The sequence below is a fragment of the Myotis myotis genome, unplaced genomic scaffold, assembly GCF_014108235.1.
Source record: "Myotis myotis isolate mMyoMyo1 unplaced genomic scaffold, mMyoMyo1.p scaffold_m19_p_18, whole genome shotgun sequence".
NCBI lineage: Eukaryota > Metazoa > Chordata > Mammalia > Chiroptera > Vespertilionidae > Myotis > Myotis myotis.
Window position 1 is genome coordinate 42,658,205 of NW_023416322.1, and position 14,061 is coordinate 42,672,265.

Below are 14,061 nucleotides of genomic sequence, written 5' to 3' on the forward strand. Positions count from 1 at the left end.
GTGTTTGTACTTGCCATTTCCCAGGAGTCCTGCTCAGAACGAACCTGCCCAGCCAGTTTCCTGACCTCGTCAGTCCCTACCTGAAGCAAAGGGGGCAGCAACTCTGCCAACCAGAGACCGGACCTCCACTCGGGACAAAAGCTAAGGGGCACTGGTCCCGCGGGGGGTACAGCCTCCTTCTGCCTCCCAGGCTTTGTTTGTGCCCCACGGCCCGGCCGGCGGGGCTCAGGGGCTGAGCGTCGACCTAGGAACCAGGAGGTCAGGGTTCAATTCCAGGTCAGGGCACAGGCCCAGGTTGCAGGCTCGATCCCCAGTGTGGGCGTGCAGGAGGCAGCCGATCCATGATTCTCTCTCATCATTGTTGTTTCCATCTCTATCTCCCTTTCCCTTCCTCTCTAAAAACCAATAGAAACATATTTAAACACAAAACAAAAAGCCCAAGGCAGAGCTGCCCACAGTGGCATGGTGATGGGCACTCCCACGGAAAAATAAGTCTGTCGCATCTGTTTTATTCCAGAATGAACCTGGGTGCCGGGCGGGGGGGCGGGGCAGGCCACAAGGACCAGCAGAGATGACAACCAGCGTCCCAGGCTCGCACACCTGGGCAGCGACAGCCCAGCTCCCGGCTTCCCGGCTCAGGCTCTCCGTCCCCGTGGTGTAAAAAGATGGGGCACCAGAGCTCACAGCTGTTGGGGTGCTGCTCTGGGCACTTTACCCCGAGGACAAAACACTCGGTTGGGCCCTGGGTGCCCGGCTGACGCCTGGCTGTGAGGCTGCACCGAGGAGCTTACTCCCGGGAGACCCCCAGGGCTGCAGGGGGCGGAGGCGGGAGGGACGAGGGGCTGCCGGGCTCAGCGCAGCAAGTGGGAGCGTCCACGCCAGCGAGGCTCACCCGTTCTTCTCCGTCTCCGTGTCTGAAAACACCGAGTCGGCACCTCCCACAGGGCCACCCTCGTCCACATCCTCATCCTCGTCAAAGTCGGAGGTGTTCAGGAAGTCGAAGCTCTCCAGGGCGCTCTCCACCGTCAGGCTCAGGCTGGAGGGCGTGCTGCGGCTTCCGGGCGGCTTACACTGCAAGGCAGGGGCACCGGCACATCAGCGTCCCCCACGACCCCGACAGGGGGGACACGGTCAAGGTCCTTGCGGGGCGGACACAGCCAGCGTCCCCGAGGGGATGGGACCCAGCACCCGCTCTGACCAATAGGAACAGGTGACACTGTCTTTGTTTCAAGCTTTTGTTTTATTGTATTTTATTGATATTAAAAACAAATGCATTTAACATATTCATATTTAAAAAAGAACAACCATGAATCAAATGGCACAGTCTCTGGGACTTGTTCCAAACTAATGCAGAGGGAAGCAAGCAGCTCGAAGACGAGACGAGGACATTGGCCAGGAGAGGAGCACGAGGAAGCTGGAGGGGGGTGGGGGGGACCCATTATCTATTTGCTCTACTACTGTTGGAAATGTTTATAATAAAAAGTTCAAAAACATCCCGGTGTGGCTCAGTAGTTGAGCGCTAACCTATGAGCCAGGAGGTCATGGTTCAATTCCTGGTTAGGACACATGCCCAGGGTTGCGAGCTCGATCCCCATTGTGGGGCACGCAGGAGGCAGCCAATCAATGATTCTCTCTCATCATTGATGTTACTCTCTCTCTCTGAAATCAGTAAAAATATATTTTAATACATTAAGTGCCAAGCCTGTTTTGTCTTCCTTTCCATTTAGCCCGCGATATCTGATTTCACCAATATGCTGGCGGCCGGAGACTGACGAGGTCCAAACGGAAAGTGTAGTGTCAGTCACCAGTGACTGACATGGTGCTTAACGTGTTAAAAGAAAGTTAAAAAACATCTATTACAACCTAAAATCTTGGGAATCAGAGTTGCCATGTCCCTCTGCCTGGAGCTCAACCCCAAGTAAAACATGACCCAGGAGACATGGAGAGAGAAGTGGGTTCAGTGTGGCACAGGAGCAGCCTCTAACTCCACAAGGCCTTGTCTTCCCAAGATGGGAGCTGCCAGCGAGGCCTCTGCTCTGAAGGATGAAGAGGACAGCCCCCAGAAACAGAGGGGGGCGCCCTTCACTAACCCACGTGTCCTGGGAAGGTGGCCTTAAAAGCTCATCTACATTCACAGCACATCATTTTCTTTTGCATCGAGGAGACATGAATGGTGGGCACCATGAGAGGCAGCGCTGCTTCCTCCCAGCTCTGCCTTGGAAGGACCTTGCTCCGTCACCTCCCTGACCCGGCCCATGGCCCGGAGTCACGGGGGGCAGACCTGTGGCCCAGAGAATCCTATGGCACTGGACAGACTCGCAGACATCACACACAGAATAACGCCCATTGCTACAGGCATGGAGGTGGAGAGAGGTACTTCCCAATAGTCAAGGGTTCGCTGGGGTGGGTGGAACGGGGCAAGTCCTGCAAGGTGGCAGAACTAAGGTCCTCGTGCCGACTTCGGGACACAGGCGGGAAGGGCCTGGTGGGGGCTGTCTCTACGCCCAGGAGGCCACCCAGCACAGGTGCTCATGCATCAGAGCTGCTCAGTCGCCCTCGGGATCTCCGTCCGAGGGGCGGCATCATTTAGTCTCTCATCCTCAAGGTGCTATGCATCCTGGGAACGTGAAGGGGAAAGAGAGAGAGCCACGTCCCGCCGCTGCCGGAATGCCGGCCAGCGGGCGCAAAGCCCTCGCCCCAGCCCTCACCTCAGAGGCACAACCTCCTGGTTCTCCTTTCCTACGCCTGGCATCCGCAGAGCGTGATCGTGTACAATACGGGTGTGTGTATTTATTTATTTTATTTTTTAATTACTTTTTAAAATCCTCACCTGAGGATATTTTTCCATTGATTTTTAGAGAGAGTGGAAGAGAGAGGGAAAGGCAGAGAGAAATGTCGATGTGAGAGAAGCACATCGATTGGTTGCCTCCTGCATAAGCCCTGACCAGGGCCTGGGCCATGGAGCCTGCAATCAAAGTACGTGCCCTTGACCAGAATCGAACCCAGGACCCTTCAGTCTGCAGGTCTATCCTCTGAGCCACACTGGCTAGGGCAGCATCATTGATGGTTCTATCTCTCTCTCCCTCTTCCTTCCTCTCTGAAATCAATAAAAATATATTTTAAAAAATAAAGAGCCATTGTGTACAGCTCTGTGATGGGACAGGATGGAAGATGAAGACACGCTGCTGTAGACAGAACGCCACTCAGCCCCCTCTCTCGCCCCCTGACCCGGGGTCCCTGCTCAGGCACTTACTTTGAGGACATTATCCAAGTGCATGACCTCCTGGCTCAGCTGCTGGAACTCCTGGTACTGCTCTTTGTGGGGCTCCAGCGCGAGGAACAGCCCGTGGAACGCGTCCTCCAGGCTCCCGTCCAGGAAGGACTGGCCGCCGTCCACCTCACCACTGACCACCGGCTCCTCGAACAGCAGCCTCTCCGTGGCGGCCGGCGCCTCGGCCGAGGTCAGCCTCTGCACCAGCTGCTTCGTGACGTTGCCCTCGAAGGCGTCCAGCTCCACCGGCTTCAGCTCTGAGGCCTCATCCGACTCCCGCAGCAGCGCCTCCGCCACAGCCCTCTCCAGGAACAGGCGCCCGGCCGGGGGCCCTGGGGGCGCCGGGCAGGCCTCGGTTCTCGGGAGCCCCTCCACGTCCTCCTCTGGGGTCGGCGTGGGCCCCGGGCCGCCTCCCGAGGAGCCTCTGGAGGACACGGAGCCCGAGTCCTCGGTGCTCTGGCCCCGGTGCAGCTCGGCGGGGGTGATGGTGATTTCGGGATGGGCCGGGCACGAGTTGGCGAGGGAGCCAGCTGGGCTGGCAGGGAGGGCGCAGTCCCCGTTGGGCAGGTCGTCGAAGCTGAGGGACAGCGGCCTCTTCTCTTCGGCAGCCTTGTCACTCTCGAAGGTGTCATCTGGGAGGTTCGACTGCGGGAGAGAGGCATCTCGTTAGCATTTAAATTTCTCTTTGTGTTATTTTTAAATACAGGTGAGGTGTCTGGTGTGGCTGATTTCCAAATAAGCTGTAACCCAATTAAAATAAAAAGCCAGCCCAGCTGGCGTGGCTCAGCAGTTGAGCGTCGACCTGTGAACCCGGAGGTCATGGTTAGATTCCAGGTCGGGGCACAGGCCCGGGTTGCGGGCTCGATCCCGTGTGGCACGTGCAGGAGGCAGCCGGTTCAGGATTCTCTCTCATTAGTGATGTTTCTCTCTCTCTCCCTCTCCCTCTCCCTTCCTCTCTGAAATCAATAAAGCTACTTTTTAAAAAATAAAATAAGTAAAAACCCAGATCTCTCATCATAGTAGCATTTTGTTTGTTGGTTTTGTGTGTGTGCGTGTCCAGCTACAGCAAACAGGCCTTTAAAAACCTCCCTTTCCGGGTGGAAGTTCACATTTTCCCGGGGGAAGGCTGGGTTCCCTCATCCCGGGACCTCACAGCTCCGCAGCCACACGTAGGGGTAACAGCGCCAACTTAAAACATGTGTGTGCCCCCGGCCTGTGAGTGAGACTGCACATTAACTACTGTACGGAGAGGGGCGCACAGGGAGATCCGGGACACGTGCACGTGAGAACAGCCGGACTCCGATGAGCACAAACTAAACGCCTTTGTAACAAAAACAAAACAAACAAACAAAAACCCTTTTTTTTTGGCATCTAGCTTGAAAGACATGCTATTTCATTGAAAAGATGCGATACTTTGTTCGGCTTTTATTTTATTTTTTAAATATATTTCTATTGATTTCAGAGAGGAAGGGAGAGGGAGACAGAAACACCAATGATGAGAGAATCACGGATCGGCCGCCTCCTGCACGCCCCCCTGGGGATCGAGCCCGCAACCCCGGGCATGTGCCCCGACCCGGAATCAAACCGTGACCCCCTGGTTCATAGGTTGACGCTCACCCACTGAGCCCCTCGGGCCGGGCTCTGTTCTGCTTTAATTAAGTTGGTACAAACACTACAGTGAATGAAGAACCTTTTTAAAGGAAACAGTGCTAGTCACGTGGGTTTAAGCCCGAGTTCCTCCCCAGCCTTTTCCCGGTGAGCACGGAGCATAAGGACTCGGGTACTTGGCATCAAGTCTCCCCGGGCCTCCGTGTCACTGAATCACTTTAAAGAGGGGAAGCTCGTTACCGTTACCGTTACCGTTACCGTTACCGTTACCGTGGGTGTCCTCACAGCAGCGGAGACAAACCACAGCACAGAAGCAGGGTCGTTAGACAAGACACAGGGCTCTCCCACCAACTGCATGCAGGACGAGTCCCCGCCAGGGAGCCGGACAGGACAAGCAAGACACAAGCAGAGCACGCAGCCCCCGCCCGCGGCCGCTGGGCCGCACTCACGTAGGACTCGAGCACGGCCTTGGGCCTCAGCCTGAGGGAGGGCAGGTCGCACACAGAGCGGCTACGGTGCAGCTTGGCCAGGAGCGTGTCCTGCAAGGCACTCAGGGCGGACAGCCGCCGGGGCTTGTCCGGGGAGGGCTGCAGCCAGCGCTTCCGGAGCGAGAGACGGGGACAGGGAGAGCAGGGACAGGTTAGGGTGAGCGTCTCGGCAAGCGTTTCAGGTTAGAACACACGCGGCTGCAAAATGCTGATCGTGCCCCAGCCGGTGTGGCTCAGTGGACAGAGCGTCGGCCTGCGGACCGAAGGGTCCCGGGTTCGATTCCCATCAAGGGCATGTACCTCGATTGCAGGCTCCTCCCGGCCCCGGCCTTGGTCGGGGCGCTTGCAGGAGGCAACCAATCAAAGTGTCTGTCTGTCTGTCTCTCTCTCTCTCTCCCACTCTCCCTAAAAATCAATGGAAAAGTATCCTCGGGCGAGAACAGAACAACAACAAAATGCTGCTGTTAGAGAAGGTTCCGGAGGAATCCGTGCTATTACCAAAGCGGCAGGGAGCGCGGGGGAGGGGCAGGAAGGCAGCGGGCCCGCCTGTGCGCGCAGCAGAGGCGGCTGGGGTGTCGCTGGGGGAGTAGGGGGTGAGCTTGAGAACCGCGTCGCTAGGAACGACGAGAGGCCCCAATGCTGGGTCAGGCCCTATCGCAGGGTGTCAGCGTTTGGGACACGAGGCCAGCACGGCCTCGGGCTCACGTCTCCAGCCCAGAATCACACTGAACTTACGAAGAAGGCGTGGTCTTTGAAGGTGGGCGTCTCGGGGGTGCCCTGGCTGTAAATGGACATCCTCCGCTGCAGGGCGGCCGCCTTGCTCCCGGTGCCGGCTGACGGGGTCACGTCCTCCACGTCGAAGGGGCTGGAAAACAGCAGGTCCCGGAGGTGAGCTGTCAGGCACCTGCGTGACCGACGGCAGGCTCCGGAAGCACCTGGTTTCACTCAAGGACATTCTAACCAGCGGGAGGGGTGGGGCGGGGCCCAGTGGTTTGTCAGAAAATCAGCCAAGATGAGAGGAAGCTGAGTGTAAGAACCACTCGAGGGACCAGCAGTCATCATCACGCACACATACCACCTGCCTGCACACGTACCACCTGCCTGCACACATGTCACCTGCCTGCACACGTACCACCTGCCTGCACACATACCACCTGCCTGTACATGTACCACCTGCCTGCACACATGTCACCTGCCTGCACACGTACCACCTGCCTGCACACGTACCACCTGCCTGCACACATGTCACCTGCCTGCACACGTACCACCTGCCTGCACACGTACCACCTGCCTGCACACATGTCACCTGCCTGCACACGTACCACCTGCCTGCACACGTACCACCTGCCTGCACACATGTCACCTGCCTGCACACATACCACCGGCCTACACACATACCACCGGCCTGCACACATACCACCTGCCTGCACACGTACCACCGGCCTGCACACATACCACCGGCCTGCACACCTCCAGTCTACCCGCACACCTACAGCTCTCCCACACACCTAGATATGCCTCTTTTTGGGCCCCGACACAGTGTCTGGAGGGGCCCACGTGTGGCTTCCAGAAGGAGCCCCTGTGGTCAGCACAGCCTGTCCACCTGTGTCTGAGGAAGCCGAAAAGGGCCACTTACTACCACGCGATTTCCAGGTTCAGCTTGATGGTGCCAAGGTCGTTGATGTCAACAGCCAGTACCTGAGGCCGGGCTGCAAACAGCTCTTTGGTCTCGCAGGTCACGCTGCCCACCAGGAGGTGGGTGGCCAGCCCTTTGACCTCTGTGACCTAGGAAGGAAGCGAAAGGGAAGGCGTTGGAGGACAGCGGAGCAGACAGGCAGGACACTGCGGTCATTTCTTTCTGAACCACAGCTGATGTCGGAGCTGATGTTGCCATGGACTGGGCAACAGGAGGAGCCTGGGGACTCAGCCGAGGCCCACCCAGCCTGGCCCACCCAGCCTGGCCCACCCAGCCTGGCCCCAGGAGACCACAGCCGGCCGGGAACACTGTACCTTGATGGAGATGAGTCCAGCGATCAGGGGCAGGAACACCGTTTCCTCTCCGTCCCAGCTCTGCCTGCCGTTGACTTCGATTTTGCCTTTCAGCTTCCACCGCTGGCGGCCGTACTTCATGAAAATCTGGGGAGACACCAACGGGCATGCGTCCTCACCTGCCTCCAGCCCCGAACACTGCCCTCCTTCCCCACCATCCTCCCTCCCAAACTCCCGGGCTCCGAGCGTGGAGCCGACGCTGAGTGGGGAGACCTTGGGAGGGGGGTTCTTGTCTGGAAGGCCCAGGGTGGGAGCTCTTTCTTTAGTAAAGATCGTCGCCCCTACCGTCTGCTCACAAGTCCTGCTTCTTTCCTAGGCCAGTCCTACTTCCATAGGACAGCCACGGACTGACTCCCAGTCCCAGCCCCGTACAGAGACAATGGGCATCTGCTAAAATCTACTCAGCGGTCAGAGCAAGAAATAAGATGTCCCTTGCCCAGACGGCGTGGCTCAGTGGTTGAGCATCGACCGAACCAGGTCAGGGTTCGATTCCCGGTCAGGACACATGCCTGGTTGCAGGCTCGATCCCCAGTGTGGGGCGTGCAGGAGGCAGCTGATCAATGATTCTCTCTCTTCCTTTCCCTTCCTCTCTGAAATCAATAAAAACATTTAAAATAAGCTGCAGAACGGCCACTCTCCAGAGCATCTCAACCATGAGGTCCTGCTTTGGCTCAATAAACTCCGATAAACTTTTCTGTGTGCACGTTCCTGTGTCGACAGGGTCTTAGGAGAAGGGAGGGGCGAAGGATCACGGTGTCTGCACGTCCCTCCCAAGAGCTCAGCAAAACAATAACAACGACGGTGACGGTAACAGTAATAACACAGCCATCGAGGCACCTGCTAAACTCTGAGTCCAGACAGAAGTTACACAAGGGCTTGAGTTCCTCTCCAAACGTTCCTGTTGGCTTCATCCCCCGCCCCCCGCCCCCCGCCCCCCCATAACAAGTGTAAAAATGAAACAGGGCATTTAAGGAGCGGAGCAGTGAAGACCGAGCCCTCTCCCTCAGGCCTCCACCCCGACACCGGCCACACACGGCACTTACTTCGTACTGGTCCCCGGGGCACAGGCGCGCGAAGCCGGCCAGACCTGCAAAGGGCAAGCAGTCGGGACGTGAGGTGCAGAACGCATTTCCCGCTTCACGACCCCGCGCACCGGCCCCTCGACACGCTCACGCGCAGGGTCGGACTTTTGGGAACTCGTGTAGTAATGCTCGGGGCCTCTGTGGGGGGAGCCACTGGGGTGGCGTTTCTGTATGACTCTAAATGTTTTGGTACGGTGTCCTGGGCGGTAGCTCAGTGGTTAGAGCGCGGGCCCATGCACCGAAGGGTCATGGGTTCGATTTCCAGTCAAGGACACGCCCCTGGGTTGCGGGCTCAATCCCCAGTAGGGGGCGTGCAGGAGGCAGCCGAGCCATGGTTCTCTCTCATCATTGATGTTTCTTTCTTTCTTTTTTTTTTTTAAATATATTTTTATTGATTTCAGAGAGGAGGGGAGAGGGAGAGAGAGAAATAGAAACATCAATGGTGAGAATCATTGATTGGCTGCTTCCTGCACATTCCCTACTGGGGATGGAGCCTGCAACTCGGGCATGTGTCCTTGACCGGGATCGAACCTGGGACCCTTCAGTCCGCAGGCCGACGCTCTATCCGCTGAGCCACACCAGCCAGGGCTCATCCTTGGTGTTTCTATCTCTCCCTCTCCCTTCCTCTCTAAAATAAAGATAAATAAATAAATAAATAAATAAATAAATAAATAATAAAAAATCATGAGACTGGGCGCACCAATAGGCATCGCCAAGGTTAAGGGAGGCCTAACAAAGCACCCGCCGTGGCCATGACCGGCCAATAGGTGGCAGCAGCCGCCAGCGTGCTAGGGCTGCCACCCTGACGTCTAGGGAGAACCAGGCATCAAGAACACATTCCCAGTCCTTTCTGAGCCCTGCCCTGTGGGGTGGGTGCTGTCCTGGGCTGTGCACCTGCCAGACGGGCCTCCCGATCTCACTCAGAGGTGACACTGGGGAGCCTGCCTCCTCCCAGGCCGGTGAGGGCACCCTTCCCACCCCCAGGCCTCCGGCGATCTGACCCCAGGCGGCTGGGCCAGCGGTCACTATTGCACCAAGCAGACGGCACTGGCTCAGCCACCGTCTCCTCCAGGAGGTTGTGGGGACTCAAGGCCAAGGGCCCGCCACCCAGATGCACGCAGCCTCGTGCGTGGCCAACAGCGGTAAGTTGGTTTTTGGGGTTATTTTCCCATAGGTTTTTAGAGAGAGTGGAAGGGAGAGAGGGAGAGACAGAGAGAAACATCGATGTGAGAGAAACACATCGACTGGCTGCCTCCTGCACGAACCCCGACCAGGGCTGGGGACCTGCAACTGAGGTCCATGCCCCTGACCAGAATCGAACCCGGGACCCTGCAGTCCGCAGGCCAATGCTCTATCCACTGAGCCAAACTGGCTCTTCACCCATCGTCTCATCTGCTGTCCCCCTGCCCCCTCCACAAGCCATCTGTGTTGGGGGGCAGGGGAAGTGTGCTGGGTGTGGCGGCGGAAGCGGCGGCCAGGCCTGCGTGTTGTGAAATAGCCCCGGTCGGCGTCGGTGGGCGTGGGGCGGCTCTTTTCCCAGAATGAACAACAGATAAGCAGGTCGCGCATGGCAACGCTGGGGGTTCCTGGAGCGGGAGGGCTGCCTTATCGAGGGGGGACCGTTTCCGTGGGGCGTCCCCAGGAAGCCTGGCCGGCTGCGCCTTGGGGTTTTGTGTGAGGTGAGGGAAGTGAGCCTCGATGAATCTACAATGAAAAAGGAGGAGCGGCCCCAGGCCTGAGGGACCCCCCGAGAGAAGCTAAGGAGAGAGGACAGCGGGACGGGACGGGGGTGCGGGTGTGGGGGCCACAGAGGGGTCTCCGTCCCCGACAGGCAGCCCACGGCGGCCGGGACGCTGCTGACAGGGTGGCCAGGTCCCCAGGGGAGGGAGGTCTGGCCCAGCACCCCCGGACCAGCAGCCCTGCAGCTGCAGACGGGGTGGGCGGGCCCCTGGGCTGCCACCCGCTCCCAGGTCCCCTCCTGGGAGCAACCGGGTGTCGTGCCCATCGCTGCCTCAGGACGGCCCTGACGCCACAGGCTGTGCGGGATGTCCTGGGAACCCAGGGCCTGGGACTCAGTTTCTTTGTTGTTGTTAATCCTCACTCGGGGATATTTTCCCATTGATGTTTAGGGAGAGAGGGAGGGAGAGGGAGAGACAGAGAGAAACATCGATGTGAGAGAAACACATCGATGGGTTGCCTCCTGCATGGCCCCGACCAGGGCCCGGGCCGGGGAGGAGCCTGCAGCCAAGGTACTTGCCCTTGACCAGAATTGAACCCGGGACCCTTCGGTCCACAGGCAGACGCTCTGTCCACTCAGCCGCACCGGCCAGGGCTAGGATTCGGTTTCAGTGAGCAGGCGGGAGGGCTGAGCGGGGATACAGGAATGGCGTGGCCGCGAGTACCTTTCATCCGGATGCAGAACTCGCCCAGCAGGCTCTCCAGCTCCACCTCGATGGTGCACATGTTCTGTGAGGGGACAGGGGCGGGGACGGCGCTGGTCAGGGCTGGGCAGCTTCCGGTCAGCCCAGAGCCCCTGGCGCTCGCACGGCCGGACCCAGGGCGCACCGACCCGTCCCCTCTGAGCCACTGCCGCCCGGGAGGGTTCCTCACAGCAAGCTCTACCCAGGCCCAGGCAAGCCTCCGCGTCCGGGACGTTGCGAGCACAGAACAAGTTAGAGTACATCCTGAACCAACGATCCCGAATGTGGGCGTGCTCTTTTATTTTCATAGATATTTTTATGGATATTTTCCCATTGATTCTTAGAGAGAGTGGAAAGGAGGGTGAGAGACAGAGAGGGAAACATCGATGTGAGAGAGACACATCGATGGGTTGCCTCCCGCATGTGCCCCAGCCAGGGCCGGGACCAAGCCTGTAACCCAGGTACGTGCCCTTGACTGAAACGAACCCGGGACCCTTCAGTCCGTGGGCTGCCGCTCTATCCACTGAGCCAAACCGGCCAGGGCTGGAATGCAGGGTACCCTATAAGAACCGGCCTGAATTCCACAAAAGGGCAATATCATAGGGGGATGGAGACGAAAGAGACGAAAGAGACAACCGGATGGAAGGTGTTCCATGGACCTGGGTTGTATCCTGACTTTAAAGACAAAGAAACTAAAACAAGATGCTATGGGGCCAGATAGGGGGAATGTGGAAACACCGGGGATCTGAGGGGATTCTGCAGCATGACTTACCTTTCTTAGCTGGGCTCACGGTGTGTATGTGCTTATGCGGGGGACACGCATGTTACAGAGGTTACCATTAAGAAATCCGTGTGAGCCCGACCGGCGTGGCTCAGTGGTTGAGCATCGACCTATGAACCAGGAGGTCACGGTTCGATTCCCGGTCAGGGCACGTGCCCAGGTCATGGGCTCGATCCCCAGTGAGGGGCGTGCAGGAGGCAGCCGGTCCATGTTTCTCTCTCATCACAGATGTTTTTCTCTCTCCCTTCCTCTCTGAAATCAATAAAAATATATTCAAAAACAAAAGCAAAACCCACAAAGTGACCCTGCGTGTCACCCAAGAGGTCCCCGCCGCCCGAGGCTGAGGCAGAGGCCCCTCTGGGGACTGTCCCTCAGACGCTCCCGGGCTGATGACGTCACCGGGAACTCTGACCTCTGAGCGAGGCCCAGGGACGGGAGAAGCACTGCCTTAATAGTTCAGCCATTTCATCAGGCGCACTGGTATCCGGTGACCCCGAGGGCACAGACCTCCCTGCATCATGTGCTCGGCCCAGGGGACAGGCAGAAACCAGGGCAGCGGGCCTCTTTGTCTCCTGCAGGGACAGGAGGGACATTGCCAGCCGCCAGCGACACGCAGGCAGGAGGGCTCGCCACAACCGACTGCGGGGTGACCTCCATCACGGCCTGCTCAGCTCTCGGGGTAACGCTCGGGGGGACCGCACACGGGAGACTTTGGAGGTGCGTGTAAATGGAAAAAAACAGGGCACGTAGTCCGGCCAGCGTGGCTCAGTGGTTGCGTGTCCACCTATAAACCAGGAGGTCATGGATCGATTCCCAATCAGGGCACATGCCCAGGTTGCGGGCTCGATCCCCAGTGTGGGGCGTGCAGGAGGCAGCCGGTCCATGATGCCCTCTCATCACTGATGTTTCTATCTCTCTGTTCCTCTCCTTCCCTCTCTGAAACCAATAAAAATATACATATTTAAAAAAAAGCAAGAGAGACAAAGAGTAAGACTCCTGTGTGAAGAGCAGAGTGAGATGGGCGCAGGGCGCCGTGCGTGCTCTGGGCGGTCCCCGCAGGTGGCCGCGGGCCGGTGCACCCACCTCCGTGTACTCCTTGTGGCTCCGGTGCACCTCGGCCAGGCTCTCCCGGGCGGCCTTGCTGTTGGGGGACGAGGCGAAGGCCTGCTTCATCTTGCTGGCGCCGTCCTGGAGGCGTCTCTGGATGCAGTAGGCTTCGTAGAGCTCGTCCACCTGCCGGGACCAAGCGGGAAAGCCAGGGCGCTGAGTCCTGATGGCGCTTGAGCCCGTGGTTCGGACAGGCTGGTCCTGAGCTCACGGGGGCTCTGCGCCGGGACAAGGGCAGCCTCTCAGAGGGAGGCCGTCGCTGTGAGGGCCCCTTTCCACGTCAAAACCGATGGTCCTCTGAGCCGCTCTCCCAAGCGCAGACGGTGAAAAGGAACGGCATGCGGGTGGCCCATGGGCGACAGGTGTGGGCCCTGTACACGCCACAGGTGTGGGCCCTGTACACGCCACAGTGTGGGCCCTGTACACGCGACAGGTGTGGGCCCTGTACACACCACAGGTGTGGGTTACTGTACACGCGACAGGTGTGGGCCCTGTACACGCCACAGGTGTGGGCCCTGTACACGGGACAGGTGTGGGCCCCTGTACATGCCACAGGTGTGGGCCCTGTACACGCCACAGGTGTGGGGCAATGAATGCTGGCGCCTCCTGTGCACACAGGAAGTAGGGGTGATTATAAGCTTCCCGCTGAGGTGAAGACTTTGTCGTTTTTTAAAAAATGTATATATATATTTTATTGATTTCAGAGAAGAAGGGAGAGGGAGAGAGAGAAACATCAATGATGAGAGAGAATCAAGGAGGGCTGCCTCCTGCACGCCCCTCACTGGGGATGGAGCCGCACCCGTGCCTGTGTCTTGGCCAGGAATGGAACAGTGACCTCCTGGTTCCTAGGTTGACGCTCAGCCCCTGAGCCCCTGAGCCCCGCGCCGGGCAAGGTGAAGACTTGTAGGTGCCATCGTCATTTTACTTTAAGCGAGCGTCACGGGTGACAGCCACACACCCAGGCTGAGCTTATTGTTGAAGGGGAACTCGGGGCTTCTTACTGCGAAGGGTGTTTGTGAATTCTTGGCTCCACAACCACCGGAGACGCTGCCCTCAGGCCAACAGCCACTGCGAAGAGGAGCTGCCCCACTCGGGGAGCAGACCGTCTCTCGCTCTGGGGGCCGATGGGTCGTGATTGGGGGGGCCTGGCCCTGGGGCGTGGCTCTGTGAGTTGGAGTGTCGTCCTGTGCACCAAAAGTTTGTGGGTTCGATCCCCGGTGAGGGCACATGCCCAGGTTGTGGGTTTGATCCCCAG

At 58.5% G+C, this 14,061-nt stretch overlaps 1 protein-coding gene across 5 annotated transcripts in view; it reads right to left on the reverse strand.

Moving 5' to 3' along the window:
* RIPOR2 (RHO family interacting cell polarization regulator 2) overlaps positions 1–14,061 on the reverse strand; it is a 77,706-nt gene that overhangs the window by 9,067 nt on the left and 54,578 nt on the right. For 3 of the 5 annotated variants that reach the window (XM_036343036.1, XM_036343037.1, XM_036343039.1), the window contains exons 7-15: positions 12,783–12,932; positions 10,901–10,964; positions 8,460–8,503; positions 7,378–7,503; positions 7,004–7,152; positions 6,103–6,232; positions 5,329–5,478; positions 3,254–3,916; positions 893–1,071 (exon numbers count right to left, since the gene is read on the reverse strand). In XM_036343036.1, coding sequence (XP_036198929.1) covers positions 893–1,071; positions 3,254–3,916; positions 5,329–5,478; positions 6,103–6,232; positions 7,004–7,152; positions 7,378–7,503; positions 8,460–8,503; positions 10,901–10,964; positions 12,783–12,932 — 1,655 coding nt within the window. Of the gene's footprint in view, positions 1–892; positions 1,072–1,769; positions 2,618–3,253; positions 3,917–5,328; positions 5,479–6,102; positions 6,233–7,003; positions 7,153–7,377; positions 7,504–8,459; positions 8,504–10,900; positions 10,965–12,782; positions 12,933–14,061 lie in introns of those variants that run through there. The other 2 variants (XM_036343038.1, XM_036343041.1) reach the window with 2 other exon arrangements.